Source organism: Strix uralensis, chromosome 7, assembly GCF_047716275.1.
Source record: "Strix uralensis isolate ZFMK-TIS-50842 chromosome 7, bStrUra1, whole genome shotgun sequence".
NCBI classification, from domain to species: Eukaryota; Metazoa; Chordata; class Aves; order Strigiformes; family Strigidae; genus Strix; species Strix uralensis.
In genome coordinates, this window is record NC_133978.1 from 37,750,198 (window position 1) to 37,773,470 (window position 23,273).

The 23,273-nt window shown below is 40.2% G+C and overlaps 1 protein-coding gene across 1 annotated transcript in view; it reads left to right on the forward strand.

The window, feature by feature from the left end:
* The window catches only part of HTRA1 (HtrA serine peptidase 1), a 34,485-nt gene extending 19,909 nt beyond the window's left edge, over positions 1-14,576 (forward strand). Inside the window, exons 4-9 of the mRNA XM_074875470.1 lie at positions 7,927-8,121; positions 8,819-8,851; positions 10,116-10,230; positions 10,352-10,409; positions 11,286-11,381; positions 13,856-14,576. Of these exons, the coding sequence (XP_074731571.1) occupies positions 7,927-8,121; positions 8,819-8,851; positions 10,116-10,230; positions 10,352-10,409; positions 11,286-11,381; positions 13,856-14,024 (666 nt within the window). The 3' untranslated portion in view covers positions 14,025-14,576. The remainder of the gene's footprint in view (positions 1-7,926; positions 8,122-8,818; positions 8,852-10,115; positions 10,231-10,351; positions 10,410-11,285; positions 11,382-13,855) is intronic.
* Positions 14,577-23,273: the final 8,697 nt, after the last annotated feature.

Here is a 23,273-nt window from a genome sequence, read left to right on the forward strand (position 1 = left end):
CTAAATTAGGTAGAATATGGATATAAACTTGGGTCTGACATACCCCTGGTAAGCATTCTATCAGTTGTACAACCCAGTACCTTGTTATGTTATACCCCCTTGGCCCTTGCCTGTTGCATTTTAGGATAATTTTGGGAAGTCTTGGGGAAAACTTCTTTTATCTCTTGTTGTTTTTTCTGGGATGGGAGACTAGTTTTCCAGCTAGCTCTAGTGACAGGGCACTGGAAAATCGCAATGCAAGATGAAGCCTGAAGCACCTCTGTTTGCAGGACAGATGATACTTTGCACTTGGAGAATTAGAAACACAAAATTGCAAGTGTTCACAAAAAGTTAAAATGGAAACACGGTCAGCTGAGAAGTTGATTTTCAGACTGAACTTTCCTGTGACATTTTTACATATCGATTCAAGTTCAGTATTTGAGCTTTCCTTTTTGTACTGAAATGCCTTGCAATCATCCAGATTCATAAAAGGCTTTTTAAAATCACAAAGGTAGTAAGTTGTTGAATTGAAATGTATTTGATGACTAAAGAAGTCAGTGTGATGGAACAAATAACCCTTTAAAAATCTGGATATGGCATGAAAACCATCCCTAAGAATTTTTCTGAAGTAAGAGGTGAAGTTCTTCCTTTTGAATAAATTATTTGAAGGTGACATCAAAGATGCAAAAATTTTTTTTTTCTTCTGTTTTTCTGTGGCATGTTAAGGCAGGATCTGAAGGGTGAAGAATGCCTCTGTGGGAGGAACAGAGCTGACCTTGAAGTATGAGTTTAGGCTGTCAGCTGATATTCCGAAAACTGTCAAGATTTTAGCAGCAGCCTGCATGCTGTTTTTCTTTAAGCTGTGAATATCTGGCCAAAGACCTTGCTAGAACTAATTTGGCTTTGCTGAGTGCAATAGGAAATGAAAGAGAGTGGTAAAATCTGGGCACCAGTAAGGATGAACCATTTCCCTGATTAAATTCTTCTCCATGGAAAATCATACTGCAGTCAATGAAGAACAGAAATCTTGGAGTTGTTCGTCTAATCCTAAAATATGCTTAATTTTATCGGCCTGTAAAGGAGAGCAACTGTTTTTCTTGTGTCCACAGTGACACACAGCAGTTTGCTGAAGTGTTGAAAGTAGGAAGTAAGATTGGAGTCAAGTGTGGTAAACGTGAATGCAATACAACTATCCTTCCAAATGCAGACAGCTCTGAGGAGACAGCAATACTAGAAAGAAACAGCACAGTTGCAAACAATTTGGATATGAACATGCAAAATTTATAAAACTTTCCTAGAAAAATTTGGACTTTGGCAGCACAGGCGGAGGCTGGTGAAATAATCCATCCTGTGTGGCACGTGTGATACTGCAGTGAGCATGAAACCCATCAAAAATATTACACAACACTCCAGATGCTGGCAGAACTTAATAATGAAATTCATCTCAAGACAAATAACTACCTTGTTAAACAAGAATGTATGATACAGCGGCTGAAAACTGTAAACACCAGGAGGAGGAAAGAAAATTTTAGGGTGGTTTAATGGACAATGTCAAGTTTAGTTGCGAGCAGAGTTATAAAAGAGCCCTGTGCCCTGACCCAAATCAAAGCTGGAAGCCAAAAGTAGTGGAAAGTGGAGGTGGCTTTTGCCTGGAGACCCCTTTCACCTCTGGAAATTGGACTCTGCCCACAGAAATGATCTTTGTGGCAGGTGTCTAGGATTTGGCAATGAGTACAAAAGAGGGGAGCACGGTGAATGGCTTTATTTTGAGGTGTATCTTCTTCCTACACACTTAAAAACCAGCTGTGAGACACTTGCCACTGACTCTGAAATAGCACCTATGTCATGAAAAACATGCCAGGGTCTGAAGTTTTCTGTTCCTCAGTGTGACCAGTTACTGGCTTTGGTATCCCAGGCAGGTTTTGGCATCTACATGGTACAGCAGAGTGGGTTTGTGACCAATCTTTAATTTGCGGTGGTATTTCAACCCTGTTGCTTACAGTTTTTCCTGCATCTTACTAATAACCACTTAGTTTGACACTTTTAAATCAACAGGGCCTTCTGCCCTCATTCCTTTGGTGGTTTTGTGAGGCAATGCAGCGTCTGTATCTTTGTGGTTAGAGGGGATTTGCTTTTTTTCCCCTGTGTGTACAAACTGGAGGAAGCAGGAAAGCAAACTTTCCTGTTTATGTATCAATATTTTAATAGCCCACATTTTGAAAAACCAAACTACTTGAATACCAGATGTAAGCGGCTTTTCTAAAATGCTATTTTACTTTGAAATCTGTTGCTGGATATTACGTTGCTTCCTCTTGAGAGCCTGAGGAAGACCACATATTGCTTCCAGAAGTCTTCAGGATCCATAGAAATGAGATAGTTTGGATGTTAACTCCTGTGTACTCATCAGTTTAGGCAGCAGCTGTTTCCTTCCATAGCTGCTAGAAGCCCTCGCTGTGAGGATGATGCACTGGTCCAGCTCCCCACACAGCAAAATGCTCACACACCTCCGGGGTGGGTCTGCCAGCACCAGGGTATTATTTTATTTTATTTTTTTTATTTTATTTTTTAATTTTTAATTTTTAAAATTTATTTTATTGTTTATTTTTTCATTTTTATACTTTTAAAATATATTTTATTTTAGATTTTATATTGATTTTATTTTATCTTAAGGGAGAACAGCCATATCTTGCCAGGTAATTGAAATCCTGGTGACATAGCAAAACAACGCTTCATCCTTTTTTCTTTTTTTTCTGCAAGCTTCCCAGGCTCCATATTTAGATAGGGAGACTCAGTTTTGTTTTTCTAACTATAGATGAAATACTTTTGGAGGCTTGTAATGCATTCAGCTTGGGTTTTTCATTTTCTTTGGCGTTTTGTCAAGCAGTTTCTAGATTATAGATGATACTCTACATTTTTATATGCTTATGGCCTGTGTTTTTATTTTGCCATAACATATTCTGAAAGTTAGTTTCATTAATGAGAACAGAAATGCAGTTCCCAGGGAAGTTATATGTTTTGCCAGAGTTACTTCCAGCTGAATTAGCATACCATACAAGCATCTGTTTCTTTTCCACCTAAAAATAAAATGCATGAAGGAAATCTGTCACTACTTAAGACAAATTGAATTCGGAATATTTGTCTCATCTTCATCAGTTTATTGAACTGCAAACTGCTTCCTGCAAAGTTGTGATCTTCCTTCTGCAAACGAAGGGGATTACAGAGCAGAGAAGGGATTTACTTGCTTTCTGTGCCAACATAGAGACAGATTCATTTATTTCATGGATGAAAAAGTTCCAACCGAAACACCTACTGGTTATGGCCGTCTGCCTCGTGGTTTTTATTTCTCTACAGCACTGGCTGTGCCCAGTGGTGGTTACATGCTGCCCCTTCTCCTAATTTCAGAGCTGATTTGTCAAGGCTCCACTTATTTTACCTGACTCGAGCTACGATGCTAATGTACATCAGTTAAATATCTGGCTCATGGCTGATGGTGCTGTTCTTCTATACTTGTCCTAATCTCTCATGCCACGATAGCTGCGTCTTAGTGTTGGATGGAGCTGTTTCTTTTGGTGGTGTGCAGCTCTTCATTTCGTGGGAGTTATGTTTATCCAGGGTTTGAGTCAAATCCATATATAAAAATGTCTGAAGCCCTTTGGGATGAGAAAGGCTTAAAATATTAACAGTAATTAATGGCTCCTTCTCTGGCTAGCTGTAAACAGTGAGTCATGTGCCACTTAGGGTTTTGCATGTTTAGTCCTATTTCTGTGTACTTGCAGAATGCCTGCTTGCAGATTTGTTTTATTGAGTAAACACGGAACCAGCAGAGCCCTGAGGCTTCCTCAAATGAAAAATGGAGGGAGGAGGGAAAGAAAAGACGTTATGTGTTGCCCAAGGTCGTGCAGTGAGTCACTGGGAAAGCTGGGTTTAGGTGCTGGGTGTTTCTGGCTCCCTGTTCATTGTGCTGCAAGGCATGCTCGTCTGCCTGGGATTTTAATTAACTGTTGTGGCAAATCTATAGTTAATGGAAGAGAATCACGAGTTGTAACAGTAGTTAACGTCATCCTGATCACCATCAGGATCACCACATTATGTAAAAATTGAAGAGTGCACATTTATTAAGTATAGTTATTAAGGGACCTAGACCTAAGCACTTAAATTTGGTTTACAATGTCTGCCTTAGCATCAAGGCAAGAGCTTGCCAGGGGAAGGGTGTGAGGGCACAGGCAGGCTGTTCTGGTATAATTCTGCTTAGAACGTTGCTATCAGTGCTCCTCTCGTGGACTGCAGAAGGACATAGTTCCCACTCAGTCGCTTGATGCCCAGAGATTTTGACTGGCTTTTAAACTGATTTCACTTCAAAGCCACCTTTGCAATTTAAATAAACACTTGGATTTCTTTGGTAATAGGAAGTTTAGTTCTGAATGTGGCAATGTTACTTTTAAGCTTTTTCACAGAGAAAACCCTCAATTTAAAGCCACTACAATGTATATATTCATCATAACCAATTTTTCATGGCATTTATTTGTAGAGGCACTAATGAGAGTATTTACACGCAGTGCTGTTAGTGCGCTCGGTACCACACTGTGAAATCATAAGGAATAGAGAACACATTTTCCAAAGCTATGTTTCATAATATGTGCAGAACAAGGCGATTTTTGCAGTTGATTTTTGTTCCTAGCAAAGGAAAGGTTAGCCTCTTTCCAGAAGGCATGTTGAATCACCCGAATGACCCACAGCCAATCCATACAGCGTTAGACTTTGAACTGAAGCCTAGCTAGTATAGGCACAGGCTTGAAAACTCAGCACAATCAAAAGTAATTGTATTAGTCAGAGATTGTTCATGTATTTTCTTTCTGCTGCCAAGTGCGATTTTGGCTTTGTAACTGTTTTTATAACTCAGGAACGTTGTATAAATCTTTAACTTTGTACATGACCAGTCTTTTTTTTTCTATTAATGAAAAAAAAAAAAGATTTCTGCTTTCTTTTGCTTGTCTATGTTTCTTTTGCTGATAAATGTCCTCTTTCTCTATAAAGTATCAGTTTTCAGTGCACTGGGATGCAAACAAAAGCCGCTTTTTGTGTTGCTTTATTTTTTTTTTTTTAAATAAGGAAAAGCAGTGCCAAAAAGAGATGCGCTTCTTGACCAACGACATCTTGAAAACACGTGCTACGTAAGCTTAATAGCATCTGGTGAGAGAAGGAAGGGCCAGGGTGCTCCTTCTAGCCAAACAATACCCATATGGGGCTGTTTGTGTTGCATATGCTGCGTGCTTCCCAGCACAGCTAATCGTAGCTGCCTCTTCCCCGCTGTACTGGAGAGGTCCCTTGGAGTCAGGGCTGTGGTCTGAGATTACGAACTGCTCAGCGGTGTTGCCTTGGGATGTTGCTGCTCGTCTGACGCACTGCAAACACGATGGCGAAACGGGGTATCGCTGTTGAATCCTTCCCAGAATTAAGCCACAGCCTTGGTTGAGTTTATCTATGACTGTGACACTGATACGGGCCACAGGTATTTATTATTTAATAGTCGGGCATTGCTGGTTGTGAAAACTTTCCTCTGAAAGATAATTAGAAAGGGAAATGTTTTTCTCCTTACTGTATTGCCTATTCTGTTGCTCTTCCAACTGATTCTGTTTAATAAGCAGTTGGTTAATTATTTTCTTGCTGTCTGGAGACTGAAAGATAAGTTTCCATAGAGCATCTTACCCTGTCTGGGATTTGGCAGTGAGTTTTATTGAAACAATCTGTTCATCTGAGTAAAATTTTTCTGGTGGAATCTCAACAAAGTTGGATAAAGGATACACAAGACCAGGCTTGTTAAATATTAAAACCATAACTTCTGTATTTGCAGCAGCATATAGCGATGCCTGATGCCTTTATTTTTTGCTTTCTACTTTATAGACATTGTGTATCTCCAGGGATATTTGAAATAAAACTGTAGGTGGAAAATAAGAAGTGATGGACATTGGGGATAGTTTGTATTAGTGGACTTCTGTCCCTGAGGGTAACTTATCGAGACAGGCTTTCAAACTTCTGGTGACAAAAGACCCCTAAAGCTAGCTCTTGATTTCCAATTTAAGCACATAATATTTTCCCTTTTTGCCAAAATTTAGTAATGACTCAGCTTCTATTAACTTCTGAAACGAAGCTATCACTAACTTAAGAATCTGTACAAATAATCAGGGAAAATTAAATATTGCCTTGTTTCTGTGCTACATAGTATATAGCTTTATGAGCCCATCAATTATAGGCACATAAATCTGTGTGCTTTGGAACAGGTATGGGATGAAAAAAGGCACCTTTACAAGTTTTCGAGAAGGAATGAATTACAAGAAGGGATATTAAGCCAATTTGTACCTCCATTTTAGGGACACAGCTCAAGAATACCTTGAAGGTACCGTGTTTTTTAATAAAGTGACTATGTTATCCACTCCCTGGAAACTGGTTTAAGTTAATTTCTAGGTGGGGCTTCCACTGCATCTAGAATCACTGGCCGGTGCTGAAAGTTTATACTAGTGCCTTTTTCCTTTTGGGGCCAGGTTTGTTGAGCAAAGGAAAGAATTTTGAATTGGGCCGAGCTTGGAGGAAAGCTAGGTTAAAGTTAAGTTTGCCAAGATACAACTTTTTCTGTTTTGATTTCCGGTTCAGTAACCTCCTAATCCTCCAAATCCTTAAGTCAAAACCTGAATTTATACGTGTCCAGGTCCATTGATACTAATAGTCATAGTCTAGTCTATGTGATTAAATATGTAGTTAAATACCTGAGGAGGATCAGGATCGTTTGGACAACAGATTAAACATAAACAGATTAAAAAACATGTCACATTACTGAAGGGGTGAAGACTGATTTTTAAAAATGCAAAGAAAAGGAGAAATGGTGCTCAATGTGTATTTTACAGGCAGGTAATAAATAAAGGCAAAGTATTTATTTGAAATATGCTCCGTTTCAGAATACTCAATTACTTGGTGAGTAGAAGCCCTTAAGAACTTCCCAGCTGTTGTGTGGTTGCTGCGGGGGGTTATTGGTCCAGCTTGAATCATCTGTTATCCAGCCAGTTCAGTTCCTGAGAAATCATACTCGGTTCTCTCGATCTATTGCATTGACAAGGGTGTGTGGATCCAACCTTCCCTCTCTTTTTACTAAAGAAGTTACTGTAAATTGCAGTGATCTCAGTTGATGCTGGATTTTAAGAATGTTTTGTGTCTTAGTGGAAATGTCTTCAATAACATGATAGTTAATATGTTTAGAGATAAGATCTTGAAAGGAAAGTATAATGGTATCCTCTACTGTCATAACAGAAAAATCCCATAAAGTCTTTAAATCCTAACATCTCCAGAAGAAGTCATCAGTGTACGTAGGAGGCAATATAATTATTTAGAAGAGATAGTCCATTGAAAAAAAAAAAAAGTAAGACGAAATATTAGCTGGTGTGTTATGAGAATATAAAATGCTTTTAACTGTACATATGTATCTTTGATACACTTCGGCTGTAGATTTCTTGACTTTAGTGTTCACTCTCAAACACTATATTATTTTTACTTCAGCAGCTGTTGGTTAATTATTTCAAGAAGCTGTTGGAAACAACTCATTCCTAGTATCATCAGATGTTCACTTTGTACAGCAGAGCATAAATATTCCTTTGGTCTTCTAACTCTTCCTGATTTAATGGGTACCTGTTGTGGAAGAAGTACTCCTACGGTCTAAAGAGCCCATTCTTTAGAGTAGAAGCTTATTGAGATATTTCTGTACCAAGCCACGTGAAATATTCAAAGAAAACAGAACAAGGAAAATCCCCAAGGGATAAAAGCCTTTCTCTTTTCTTCTGCTCTGTTAATGTATTCATGTTTCTGTAGAATTTGTTTTACCAGTCTAATAGTGTCTTAACGTTCGAATCTGTCTTGTTTCCTTTTTTTTAAAAGAAAAATAAATTGTATTTCTATTTGTAGGGTAAACTGCCGGTTCTTCTGCTTGGTCAGTCTGCGGACTTGAGACCGGGAGAATTTGTGGTCGCGATTGGAAGTCCGTTTTCCCTTCAAAACACAGTGACTACAGGGATCGTTAGTACCACTCAACGTGGAGGGAAGGAGCTGGGCCTCCGCAACTCCGATATGGACTATATTCAGACCGATGCCATCATCAATGTACGTCCCGCTCTGAGCTTGTTCCCTTCAGCTCTTACATTTCTTGAATAGTTGCTTTGAAAATGTCACCAGTGATATAGTTCTTAAGAACAGTGAGCGTAGTTGGCTCTTCCTTCATCCATGTAAATATGGACATCTGCACTACAGCAGCACTTGCTTGTTACTTAAAAATCCCCCAAGGAACCACACCAAGTACAATATCTGCCTTCACTTCAAAATTCTTACAAATTACGAGGGAGGAGGCAATATTCTCTGGCAAATAAGTGTCTTTTTGAAATCCATTATGTTTTCTGAAAAAGAAGCCAAGTTTAGTTTAAGGATTCCAGTTTATTTCTGCATTAAGGCAGAACAATAGTTTTTGTACTTCTACTGTTGCCTTGTAAGAAATCTTCACTAACAGCTCCCACAGCTGTATCTTCTAAGTTGCTAGTGTGGTACTATTAAAACAAAAGAAAAACCTTGGCTCTCTGTTTACTCTGGCAAGAGAAGAAAGACTAAGCATTTGCAAAGCTCAGCTAAAAGGAGTGATGTTAAGTGTAGTTAATGGGTTTGGATGTTAAGACTCTTCTATTGCACATATTTAATAGACAATGAAAAAATGACTACAGAAATATTTCAAAAATTTATTTTATGTTTTCCTTTCCATGAATTAAGAGGTAGATATTAAAACATATTCTTGCCATATGTTTATTTGCAGTATGGAAACTCTGGAGGACCCCTAGTAAATCTGGTAAGAGTTTCTTTAAGTTTGCTTAGTGTCAAGCTTATTACTTTTTATTTTAAAAACAAAACCAAAAAACCCCCACCTAAACCAACCAACAAACAAAACCCCACACCAGAAATGTGATTCAGAGCATCTGATATCTGGCAGACTACACAAAAGTCATATGGTTCTTACTAATCAGTTGTCTGTGTTCATGTTGGCAAATCACAAAATATGCTTGGATTTCAATATTTGAGGTGTTTACGATTTGCATAGTTTTGAGCAAGTGTCATGCCTGATATTTTTTGCCCATGCCTTGCAAAAAAGTAGAAGGTGCATTTTAAAATTGAGGCGTTTGCCCTCACTGTTTACTGTTTTTTTCATACGAGAACTCAGCTTAATGGTCCAAAAACATGCCTACCCCTTTATTTTGGATCACACTGAGGCAGATTGAAAACCCCATGTATTTATTTGGATATTAGGGTTTATTTGCTGATATTGTAGCACATAGCCAGAGCTGACCTTGCAGCAGCTGTGGATAAGCCCAAGAGAGAACAACGTGAAGTAGGTTGCAAACCCCAATTGGTCTGTGAGAGCTCTCAGATGGGGACACCTGGGGTCGAACAGAGGAGAGGCAGCGATCCTCAATGAAGGACGGCACAAACTGGAAGAAAGAGCTAGTCAGAGCTTCTGCCTTGGACATTTGGCATTTTTTTTTCACCCAACTCACAATTTCAGTACCAGTAACCTCCATTTAAAAAATTGTAACTGGATAGTTTTTGTCTGGGATAGATCAGGGAAGGAAGCTGCTGAGATTTCAGAAGTGTTCGAATCATCAGGTGACAGCAGAGATGTTTCATCTGAAACTCTCCCTTGGAGTCACATTGCCAGGAAAAGCTTTTGATTTTGGTGAACTCTTGTTTTTCTTGATATTATTATGCAATACTTGCTCATAACCGGTCGGCACCATGTTTTCATGAGGTTTCTGCTGAAATAAACAGACCAAAATTGGCTGTAGAATATGCTGCTCGTCTGCTGCAGGCAGAAGAGCTGCCCAATTCTGATCTCTCTTCTGCTAGTGGCAAGATGAATATCCACATCAGTTTTCCAAAACTGTAGAATAGCTTTTTATCAATAGACTCAAAAAATTAGACTTAAAGAAACCGTTTAAAAAATTGAAAGCCAGCTACAGAGTGTTGTGTGAATTTGTCTTTGTGATTGCTTGGAAGAAATCATCCATTTCTCTTTGACACGTTTCACATTTGCTCATAACAATTTCTTATTTCTCCAGGATGGTGAAGTCATTGGAATTAACACATTAAAAGTTACAGCAGGCATCTCATTTGCTATCCCATCAGATAAAATAAGAAAGTTCCTAACTGAATCCCGTGACAGACAAGCTAAAGGTACTGTATGTCACTGCTTTGAAAGAGAAAAACATGAAAATAGTAATAAACCAGAAAGTCAACAGCCTTTGAGGCTCTTTTGATAAGAGCAATTGATCAAGGCCTGTTTTCCTTTTTGTAGGAAAAGCTATAACCAAAAAGAAATACATTGGCATACGAATGATGTCCCTAACTCCTAGGTAAGTAACAGTGGTGGTTCCTGCCCTTCCCGGAGTATGGTCACTGCATGTGTTTGGGTCAAGCTCATGATCTGAAGAAACAACCAGAGGGTTTGAATCAGCAGCGTGTGCCTCTGCAGGTGCTGGTGACAACTTGAAGCCAACTTTTGCTGCCTTTTTCTCTGCATCTGCTACATGGTTGAACTCTCCTGTAGACACTTGTATGAGCTAGTTTTTAAACAACTCCCTGGCTTTTTCTTTTTCTTAATGCTTCAGAAGAGAATAGCTAGTGATTATTAAGTTGTCCTGGGGCTCTATTACTCTTGTTACCATCTGTCCCGTGCTGTCATGTGGGTCAAGGAGAAAACAGGACAGTAAGTTTTCAAGAATTACAGCAGACACATGCATATTTCCATTTCTTTAAAATTATTTTCATTAAACAATTCACTTTATGTAAAATGAAGCTTTTGTGTTGACTTGCTTATTCATACTCAAACCAGAAAAGACTCATAAGCAGGTGATACTGCGTCCTGTAGAAATAACCAGAAGTTTTCCTGTGTGCAGCGTCACAGGTATAACAGAGCATTAAAACCTGAAGAGTTTTTAAGGTGTTCAGGATCTGCTAGTTCTAAAGTAATGACCAAGTGCTGAAATGTTTTAACTCCCATTCTCTGTATCTATTGAAATGATTGCCTTTATCAGAAATAGGCATTGAAAAGCTGCATGCATGCAAGAAGTTAAATACTTGTAAGGGTTAAAATGAATTGTGAAGTATCACATCAACATGTAAAATACCCTCAGCTCGTAATGCAAAGGGACTTAACTAAGTAAAAATGCATGATTTTTTTTTTCCCTGTCTTGTCAAAATATTTTTGTTGCTGTTTCTTCATTTTCCAGCAAAGCTAGAGAGCTGAAGGATCGCCATAAAGACTTTCCTGATGTTGTCTCTGGGGCCTATGTTATTGAAGTAATTCCAGAAACACCAGCTGAAGCGTAAGTTGAAGTACTTTTTTCTCAAAACCACTGCCACTGACTTAAGGGGGTAATGCTAGAGAATGTTCCCTGCTTAACTGGCTATCTTGATTATGCTAAATTAACAAAATTACGACCATCTGATAGCTATTAGGTTGTCTGCTGGAAATCAGTTTGTGGTTTTAGTCCGGTCCCCAATGGGCAATATTGCAAACATATCAGGGTATTTCAGCGAAGCCCTGTCAGCGTTCCCAGCCAAAAGGGTAAGGATTCAGTGGGCGTGAAAACTCAGTTTTTGTTTTTCTCAGTGATTGCCTCCAAGATGTGTGTTGCACCAATGCCAGTGCTGAATAAAGACGTTTGCCTGTGCGTGCTCCCCATGGCCCTGCTGGTCACTCCTGTAGGAGGGCAAGGGAGGAGTTTTGTGCTCACCTTGTGAAGACGTGACCATCTCAACCCAAGCACCTCAGTGTTGGGCAAACCCACCAACTCTCCTGGTGTGCCTCCATCGGGGGTGAAAGCCTCTCGGCAGGAGACTCTCTTCCATGTGAGAGCTTTGCCAGGAGTCATGTTACTGGGAAGAGCTTTTGGTTTTGAACAACTGATCTTTTTCTTTGTATTATTTGGTTTTTGCTCAGAAGCTCACCTGCTAGTTGGTACCACGCTTCACGAGATCCTTGGCTGAAGGAGACCCTTTTCTTTCAGAGTTTGCTTGATATGAAACCACTCAGTAGTCCAGAGTAGGAAATAGGAAACTTTATGCATTTTCTGAAACTTGAGATCATTTAAGAGAAGAGTAAATCTTTGAGGCAACAAAGAGGTGTATGTAGCACCAAAGGCACGTGGGCAGAAAGCTGCTTGGAGCAAGCATATGTTATCTCTTAGGAAGACTGCAAGGATGGTTGGATGATGTAATTTTGTTGCCGTTTGGATGCTGCTATAAGATATACAGTGTTAGCTCTCTAGTGTGCTCGCTAAATTATTGCTGCGTTTTGTAGATAACTGTTGGCAGCGGTGTTCATGCAGAATACTGGTGTATGTCTGTAATGTGAAATTAAACTGCAGTTAGCGCAGAAATAATGTGGCTGCTCCAGTGTGGGACTGAATTTACTGCCTTGACATGCAGGTCCAATCTGAAGGTGCAGAGAAATCTTTATAGGAGTATGGATAATAGCAGAGAGTGGGAGAAGGACGTTGGAGAGGTAGAAGAAATGTGAGGCAATGTAGCCTCGTAACTTGAAGGCAAACTCTAATCAGGATGCTTCCTCGAAGGCTGGCCTGGCAATTAAAATGCAGCCCTTGTTTGCTTGTGTCCCTCACTCCTAGTCCCCCTGCCAGTGCGTTTCCCCGTTCTGCTCATTTCCTCTCTAATGCGCGTTGTGTAGACGTGCTGGGTAGGGGATGAGAGCAGTTCTGCAGCGACCTGTCCTGGGTATGAGTTGAGAGGAGAGACTGCATGAGAGACCAAGATAATCTGGAATGGTTTCTCTCATGAAAATGTTTTAAGCCATGCCTTCGGTAGGCAACTGGAATTGTTGCAGACGTTGGCCAAGGCATCCTGCTTGCAGAAGACACTCATGTAAGGCGTTTTCTGCGGGCGGAAGGGGCTGATGACTGCTCTGTGGTTTTGTGAAGAAGGATTATGCTGAAGGGCTGAATCATGTCTGATCTGGTTACTTGGTTAATATTTCCATAACTTGGAGCCAGATCGTTGTGCAAGACCGGGCAAGACGTTGTGGTCGATGGTATCCCTTACCACCCTGTTTCTTGGTCCCAGCAGCAGTCTCAGCCAGCTCAGGGAGAGACCCATGACCCCGGGCAAGGGGGACCTTGTAATGCTGGGTCTTGCTTTGAGTCGGGAAGGTTTTGGGTTCGGTTTGCATGCGGTGCTGAGGTCAGGAGATTCTGTGGGCTATGGGCAGGTGGGTGAAGGGAAGGACACGCATGTGTTTTTGGTGACTGGGCTAGATTGCTGCGTGTGTTACTCTGCTCAGGTTTAAAACACGAAGGTAAGGTGAAGTAAAGCTATGCATGGGCAGTCTGGGACCAAAATTCCTCATGTGTTAACACATAGTGCCACTCAGATTGCTTTGCTATGTATACATGATTAAGGCTTGGAAAATTTCCCCTCTAAAATGAGTGCCTTGTTGCAGTTATTTTAAAAAGAAAAATCTGCCTCTATCTATTCTACTGAATCAGCATCTAGGATCCTTCCTGCAGAATTACTGCACTATTTGCAACAGTGAATTCCTTTGAAGACAGTGGAATATGGGATTCATCAAACTTGTACCTCCATCTGATTTCTGAGGTTTCTGCATTGTGTCGTAATCTCCACTGCTTCATAAATTCAGATTGCTTTTTGCATGCCCGCTGTGTCGCTGTGCAACTGCCGTTGGGTGGGAAATAGGAAAAATACAGCAATCTTTTCTTAAAACAATATTGTAAAGACAATAAAATGGCAACTATAATGATACATTGCTGCTTTGTATTTTCAGTGGTGGCCTGAAGGACAACGATGTGATTATAAGCATCAATGGACAGTCGATAAGTTCAGCCAGTGATGTCAGTGACATTATTAAAAAGGACAGTACGTTGAACATGGTTGTACGCAGGGGCAATGAAGATGTTATGTTAACAGTAGTTCCTGAAGAAATCGATCCCTAACCAGAAACATGAGCTGGATTTCATGTTTTCTTTTAACAGCATTGGACTGCTTATATTCTCTCTGTGCTGGTACAGGAAACGTTAGACTTCTGACCAACATTCTGCTTGTTCAGTGGATTAGTATTGGCCAACAGAATAACTTCTAATAGGTTTAAGGTGCAAAATCAGTGTAATTTCACATACTCCAGATGATAATTTTTTTCCTTCTGTATTATGTATGCAATGTATTCTTTACTGGCTGTTACATTCCCCGCTTAACAAATCGACGTTTGCTTCCCTGTGTTGAATAGATTTACCATTATTTCCGCTCAGATTTAAACAAAACCCATGCACACAATGTGTGTTGTGGTATTCAGGTATTTATAGGTTAGCTGTGTTTTAACTGGAAATACCATTGTAAAGGTGTAGTTGGTTTAAAAGAAAATACAATTGGGAAAAAAAGTTTGGTTTATAAACACAGAGAAATCCCAACCGAAATAACCTTTTGAGGATCCCGTGCAGGATTTTAATACTATGATATTTTCCTAGTGTTATTAAAAGAATTCAACAGTACTTCTTCTTGTGAGTGATTCATTTTACTTCCCCTTGTGGAGTGTTTTTCTTTGAGCAGCACATCTGCCTGAAAGGATGTCCTGGTGGTCTCTTTTTTATCATCATAAACCGAGACACTTATTTTTCAGTGTGTGCTTGTATTTGCACTCCTGTGCATCTGCTTTTCTTAGCATGGCTGGCTCGAATTTGTCATATGGGCTATCGTAGATTGCCTGTCTTCCAGATGTTAATACGTTTCCCTTACTGTTTTAATTACAGCTTCACCAATGCCTGAAGTCTGTTTGCTCCACTATAGGAAAAATTGTCATATTATGGATCACAGATGCTATACCATTCTAGTTCAGATGTTAGGATGTTTGCAGCTGTTGTAGATCTGGCCTTAAGCTCCTTCAAACAGGCTGTTTTATTTGCAGTCTTGAGTGCTGGTGCATACGATAGGATCTGGTTTTGACCAGGATAGTGGGCATTCCTCTAACACGGAGACTAATCTTTATACATATATTTATGGATGCCCTTGAAGTTTGGGTAGTGAATGGGATTGTCTTACTGTGAAGCAGAACAATCAACTAAATTTAATTACAGTGTAATTACTCATTGGGTAAACAATAGGCTAAGCAGCCTTTCCTTTCCTCTGTTGAAATATGTATCTCAGAGAATAAATCCAAGGGCTGTAGACAAGTTTTGGTGACCGTCATTCCTAAACATGCTCTTCTTTGGAAACTGCTTCTTAGTAAAACTTCAGCGGGGTAGCTGGCAGTTTATGATTTTTAAAGAAAGGGCTGTATTCCACACAATTACAGCAAGAAATCCGCTAGACCTGGATCCCTGACAGTGCTCCTTCTCCCTCCAGCTGTATTTCAGTTCTGTTTCAGCCAGCTTATCCCAATTTGGGGAGTCTCTGTATCCCTAAGCACCAATGCCTGCACTTACTTGCCTGCATCACTATAAATTTACACAGTCACACAGTATATGGACACTTGACATGATTGAACACCTCATTACTGATTCACTTGCTCCATCGCTGTGATAAATCACACATGTCTAAAAATCTGCCAAGATGTTATAGTGCCAAGCGCTGAAGGTCTGCAATACTTTCTGGCATGAAAGATGCAACGTAGAATGATCTCGCAGAGTTGCTTTGTCAAATATTCGCACTGCAAGTTTATTTTACTGATGTTGATTAATGTTTCGGCTGCCTGTTGAAGTGGTATTATATTCTGTAGGCCATTCATGCCCTGTGTAGTGCAGAGTGTGATGACAGACAGCTCTCAGCAAAAACAAATTAAAAAAAATCACCTACCTTCTCTGCTACTGCATCTATCCCAGCTAGCAAAAATTAAGCTAAAAGCCCCAAAGCCAGGAAATGGTGCTAAAAACAGAAGTTATTTTTCATCTGCCTTTTTATTTCAAAACAAGTGGTTGCATAATTTACAGAGCTGGTTGATTCTCTTTGTTCCTATTGTTTGTTGTTGTGATCTCCTAATATGCAAAATCATTAATTTTTTTGCTTGATTTCTAGCTAGCTACTTTGGGTTTACCAATGATGTCCTTGCAATGACAGCTAGCACAGCACATCTTTATGCCTGTGCTTTAAATAGATACTACTGTGAGGCATAAATGCCTCAGGACAATGGCTCGGGTTTTGTGTGTGCATTAGGAAAGAGGCAAACGAACTTGATTTCTGTAAATGGTTTTCCTGCGCCACTGGGATTAGTGAAATATTTGACCAGATTTCTAGCCCGTAGCTCCATCTAGTGGGATGCAAGATGGTCTCTTATTGCAGCCAGTCATTTTCCATCGTATATTTGAAAGTGGTTTTCTGACTTATCTTTTTTTAAAATTTATAATTCATTTCTTTGCATCAGATATCCGTAACCATGTACATATCCTGCAAAATATTTAGAAATTACTTTTCTAGTATCCAACCATGTTTGCAGCTACCCAGATGGTTTCTTACCATCAAAGTTATCTCAATGTTTTTTAATAATTATAATAAGATTACTGATAAGCAGAGACACAGAAGCAAAGTTTGCCTTTAATACAATTAATTAGCATGTATTTTCGATGTATTATGGGGTTATAGATTTGGAGTGGTTTTTATTGTTTGCTTCAACGCTCAGTTCTTTCCAAAATGCAATTGAAAATACTTTGTACAGAATAGCTTTGGCACAATTGTATAAATATCAGTTTCCTGGAAATTTTAGCAAGTGTTGGACACTAAATCAGGGAAATTGGACATTCTGGCTTGATTTTCAGTATTTTGGAATGTCTGAAATGGAAACTGGAGTTGCTGCATATGTGATGCTGAGTAGATGGCTACGTGTGGCTACACTCAGAGGTAGTTTTGAAAAGCTAATTCATTTATTCCATGAGGGAAATGTCTCGAGCTGTAAAAGAAATGATCATGAGTAACAATTGTCTGGTTTCTGTGGCTTATATGCCAGGCAGTAAGGTCCTCTGGTTTCAATACCAGAGGACCAGAGGACTTCTTTTTATTTTTTTTTTCTCTTTCCCCCCTCCCCCTAACTACTTTGTATTTATGGTAAAGAAGCTGAGGATGTTTTTAAAACTACATCTTTCCAAATTAGAGTGAGAGAGACATCTAGTAGGGCATTAGATTATACGTATGTTCTTATTGTCTATCAGAAAAATAACTGTAGAGGTGATTAAAACTGCAGTTGCAGATATCCAGGAGAAACAGTGGTGATCAAGAGGTTGGTAGTCACCAGTCCAGAGTAGTGAATGATGAGTGCCACTGAGTATTTATTTGCATGCAGTGGTAGCTCACTGCAGGAGTCCTCTTCATTCTTAGAGTGAGAATAAAGAAATGTTCATTTGAGGTTCCAGGGGTCTCCTTGATTGAATTAGATTTGAAATTATTCCTGCTGTTCCTAAATTCCCATATTATTTTCCACTGTTTCCTCTTCCACCCAGAAAATAAGGATGTGACTAGGCATCCTTTACTCAGTTTCCCACCCACACTTTGCTCTGATTCCGTCCCTGCTGATGACTGGCGGTGAAAGAAAACCCAGATGACATCCTGGGCTGACGTTAAGTGAGACTTTGAAGTTTAATGTCACTGAGCTGTTGTGAGGCTTTCTTCACACTGAGAGGCAGAAACGTCCCTAAGAGACAGGAAGGGGCCAGACAGAGAAGTGATGGCTAAAGGGCTGCCTCATCTTGCTGTACCCTCAACTTTAAGATGCAAACCTCAGCTCTGCAACCTCCCATCTGGACCCCAGAATTTGACCAGCGTCTGATAACTTTATCTGGAGGTGAAGAGCTTGGTAACATCACTCATCACGTGAAGGCCATTGCCATTCTTGATTATATAGAAATGCATAGCAGAAACCTTTGCTGATTTTACATTCTTAGTGCGTGTACACTGTAAATCTGTACATCCTGCACTGTGTGCCCAGCTGTGCTGTACGGATGTCTGACACATACTCCATCTGTTTTGTTCCCTTCAACCCCCAAACTTCTCTTGTGCAAGATCCTGGGAAGTCAGGGCTGGAGCCACTGGGCCCCAGGATTTCAGCCAGTTTAGCCTCTTTGTACTGTTACTTTGTGAATATGCAATAACTTGATTTGCTAAGTGTTGTTTATTGCACAAAATTACTGCTAAAACCAGTGCATATGTAATTTGACCAATTGAACAGAGAAAGTGAGGAAGAAGGCTACCAGAGCGTCTTATCAATTTAATCTATCTGCATTTTCTGGAAAGCTTTCTTCCAATTTTCATGGTTTTGTTTAGTAGTCATGGTACTGCAGTGTCTGTCCCCATAAACTCTCTGAGGAAGTGGATAATAATTAGGAATTGATTAGAGAGAAGATGAGTCAGAGCTAAAGCATGGGAGTCAAATTTACTAAATTTGGTAAAGAATTAACTTTAGTAGCTTGGAAATACTGCATAACATGCTGGAGAAGAAAATTAAATATTTTTTTCTGTTCATTCCTTTTCTGTTCGGTGTTTATGCAGAGAGCACAGTGATTTTCAGAAAGTTTGCAATGTGAATATCTGAGGGAAATGGGCTGTGTTACAGCGGTGTCCTGCTGCTGGAACATGCTCCGTCAGGTTTCTGCGGCTGTTGCTCTAAGCAGTTGCAATTAACTGATCTCCTGAACCTGCTAGAGAACTGCTGCTTATGTGAATTACCATCTTGCCGTGGGTATGGGTACAAAGCTATCGATGCATCAAGAAGGGAACATGTCTGCCTCCATCTGTGGGATCAGAGCCCCATGCAACAGCAACTGCTTGGTTTATTTGGAATCATTGCACAGACGTGGCTCAGATGGTCCAGCTCTTCCACGCAGCAACTTGATTGGTTACTAGAAATGCTAAATACTACAGCTCCACTCTTGCTTCTTGGCATCACACACAATCTCCCATATCAGAAAATCTTTAGACATAACATATACCACACAGTCGTTGGCCATCCGATAAACTGAAGACTGTACTTTCTCATCTTTATCATAGAAGTGCTAGACTTTCTTAAACAGAAATCAAAAGGTAGAAGCTTTATTGCTAAAATGGAAAGGGTTATTTATTTTATCTTCCTTGATGTAGCTGTCATGATATCCAGATGTTACTGTAGGGAAATCTTTTCATATAACCATCAAATAACTCTAACATGCTGTTAACCACTTATTTTATGTAATTGTAAATTCTTTTAATTAGCATCAACCATTAATTATTACATTAAAATAACTGCCTGTGCAAAGTCCTTTGGTCAAAATTACATCTGCACGTTATGCTAACTATGCTGTTACTACTAAAACTTGAAATTTGCACTCAGAGGAAAACAATTCAAGCAACATGAGGTTAGCTTCTGGTTATCAGGATGTCTACATTAAAATTTCTTTTATGGCAATTCATTTTCTTAAGTCTGTTTGCTTGCATTTCTCTCAGGCAATAGGAACCCAGAAGGGTTAATACAGTCTTTCTAAGATGTACTGATGTCCAAGTGTGAATAGGTTCTTCTATGGAAGTGGGTGTTGCTGAGAAAGGCAGCAAGATGTACAGTCTGGGGTGAGCTTCACAGGAGTCAATCAGCATTGTATTTCCAAAAATGCATTGTATTATGCCTTCTTTTTTCCTTTTTATATTGTTTGAGCCATTTTGTGGTAGATCTTGAACAGGAACTTGGTGAAGGTGCCTTGTTGTTGCAGGTGTCATTGAAAGTGAAGTAGATCAGCATGGTGCTGGGCAGATGGCTGGTGCAAGGAGTGGGGTGTCACCACCTTGGAGTTCACCTGGGACTCAAATTCCTGTTCGAAGGGTCCAGCAAGGCTGGGGGTGGATAAGAAACATGGTATTCTGGGAGGATTTTGCCCCTGAGTTTTGCCTGACACCTCATTAGTGTGATATGCTGCCTGTAGGATTTTTATAAAATGGTGTTTGCAATTCCCATAGCTGCTGCCCTGTAGGGAATCGGGTTGGGATCTGGTTTAGGGGATTTTCTGTTTCTGGATCAGACCTTTGCCAACCCTCAGCCACAGCAGGGAAATTGTGCTTCCGGGAGAGTCTGCTTCAGCAGAGAAATATAACCAATTTATTTAAAACAATAGCCACAGAATATTGCTTCCAGACACTGCAATGACTCTGAAAAATAAGAAATGGGAAGTGGCACAGAAACCCAAGGCAGAGAAAGGTGCCTAATCTGGTCCTAAAACTCCTGTAGCAGGGCAATGCAGGTGTAAGGAGGGATGGGGCTGTCTCTACCGAGAGCATCGGGGCCAGGCTGGAGCCATGGCCGGTGGCTGGTCCCTCAGAGCAGGGACCTGCATTCAGGTGTTGCTGGTCATTCATGGCTTTGGTAAGTACTTGGGCCTCTCTGAGTGGGGGACTCCCAGGGTGCAGCCTTAAAAGTTGGAATTTCTGACATTTGGTGTTGGAAGTCAGTTTTTCCTCCAAATACTGCTCTGAGTATTCAGGAGTCTGGAGGACACTTGGCAAGTACTATGTGGTATTTTGGAAAACACGTTACAATAATGAAGGAGGACACAACTGCAGAATTCAGTCATGTTTGTGCTGGTCAAACAGTTGTTCCTCTCATGAAGCATATTTTTGTGGTTTCCTTTTTTTTTCTTTTAAATGTCTGTATGGGTACAGTCTCTCTCCTTTTTAACAGAAACGCTCTTGGCTTTGACTTTTTGTCTGGCTGTGGGCTTATTTATTTTGTCAGGATGGCAGAGGTATTTGATGCAATTATAAGTCATATTAGGAAAAGGAGGCATAACTGCTACATTTAGAACTAGCAGTGACCGGCCCGGCCCAGCCGCATTCATGAAACTGTTGCTCTAAACTCAGAACTAGGTGTGATGGATTGTTTAGGAAATCAGCCAAATTGTATAGGCAAAATATGCGTTAATAATATACAGCAATGTTAATTTATCTCCTCCTGCATAAACAATATGGGAACATTGTCAATATTTGTGTAAAAGCAGTGTTAAACTTGTTAATGACAGAACAAAATGTTTTGTCATTTTTGGAGGTGAAGCAATTCGTGACAGGTTGTGAACTTTAGCACTAACTTTGGTTTTGGAGATCCCGGTTGCAAGAAAACATAAATTTTCAAGCTGTGACATCTGTCAAACGCATCTGGTTATCCTTAAGTTTATGGTAACGTTTTTACTTTTCAGTGAAGTTTTATGAGATTGTGGTTTAATGGATCATTCTACTATTTTTCTTTCTGTGTTCAGCAAACAATATGATTGTTTCAGATCCATCCTCCTCCTGCAACCCACTGCTTGCCTTTTTCAAATTCTGCTGTTTTGTAGGGTATTAGATCAAGTTTGTTCAACAAGATCAAGTTTGTTCAACAAACTTAAGGGATGATTCAAGGGAGATCTTGGATGGATGGAAGCTGAACTGCCGTTCCCCATCTCTTGCTGGCATCAGTTGCCACCAACTTTGGAGGCACTTAAATTTGATTATTGGGACTCAGACATTTAGTACCTGCCTAAAAGGTCTGAAATGGTGGGTGATCTCAGTGACTGCCCTGTGTGCTATGACTGGATGAGGCTACTTACAGATGGAAAAGTAGAAGCCATTTTCTTCCGCACATGGGTGGTTCTCATTTTATAACAGCTTAAGCGTTAGTCTGTTCAGCAAGGAAATGTCCAAGATGAAAAGGGATCAAATCTATCTCATCCCAGAAAACCAATCTAAACACTTGACCATCAGTTAGCCAGGGTAGGAGAGGTCTCCATGCTTCTACCTCTGTGCTGCCAGACACAGAGAATTGCAGGGTAAGGAGCAGCTTTTTAGCAGCAGCTAAAGGCTGCTTAAAGTGTGCAAGCCTCAGTCCTAGTCCCAGCTCTAGGTCTCATTATTGTCTCTGTTCCAATAATTGTTTATGTAAGCCTTAGGTATTGAGACTTCATAGGGACAGCGATATTCTCTGATATTACATTTTTAATTTCTTTTTCCTTTGCCATTGAGCCTTTATCTATCTGTACCAGCTGCAGGTCTGAGTGTGTTGATTTAAGGAGGGAAAAGTGAATCTTCATATAAGGAGTATCTTGTGCTCTAACACGCTGGATAATATATTGGGGTGTTTGTTACCAGAAAGTAAACAGGGATCCAACAGTTCCTGCTCTGCAAGATGTCCTCTTTTTGTAAGATAAAAGCATTTGATTTCTGTTATCTCATACAGACCTTTGGTAAACAGATCTTGTTGCATTCAAATGTGGTAATGAGCTTGTGTACCTCACTTGCATGTGACGAAGAGGTTGGTGTTTGTTAGCTGAGGTAGGTTGGAGACAGTCGAGGTCCGGGAGAGGGAGGGGAGCTGGAAGCAGATGAGGAGCAACCAACAAGAACACAAAATGGACACTAGACACAAGTTTCGTGTCTTTCATGACCACCTGCTTCACACCTTTCCCAGATAATCCCAAATCCTCTCTCTTCCTCAGCAGTTCACCATCTCAGGCATGGGCAAGCAGTTCAATAATAGCAGAGCTGGTGAATAGTAAATTTTTCAGTTGCAGTCTTACACTGCCTCAAAGGAACAGTGTTGTTTTGCTCTTGAGTTCTTCAAGCTTTAAAAAATAGATTGGATCAATTTCCAACAACTTTATTTGAAACATTTTGTTATGACAGGTTAGAACACAAATTTTTTACACTTTAGCATTTTTCTCAAATGAAATCGTTTGCTGAATTCGACCTGAATTTGCAATGAGCCTTTTTTCTCCCCATTTTTCAGCAGTATTCACTCCAGCCAGGGGTACGGTTACTATTCAGGAATGTGTCGTAGATTCTAAGTATCATAAAATCAATGAGGTTATTTCCTTATGCAGCTCTTGACTCTTATGAAAATTGTCCTTACCTGCTTACCTGGATGCTCTCACCTGTAACACCAGGCACAGGTCTTGGCCAAACACCCACTGCTTTCCTGCTAGGTGTCCTCCTGTGAGCTGCTAGTGTGGATCTAAATGCCATTCCTCTTGAGGAAGGAAGAGCCAGCAGTGGAGCAGAGAGGAAGGGGCTGGGAAAGGAACAGTAATCAAAGAGAAAGAGGGTATATGAGAGGAATGAAGAGAGCAGACCCCCATGTAGTCATGTGGTGGGGACTGCAGTGTCTATGTGGTCATCCACAGCTGTGACTTCTCTGTTGCTGGTACACTGCAATCAAGATCAGTCTTTAATCAGTTCTGTTCTAGGTGTGCATGGGCTCTCAGACCTCCACGGTGAAC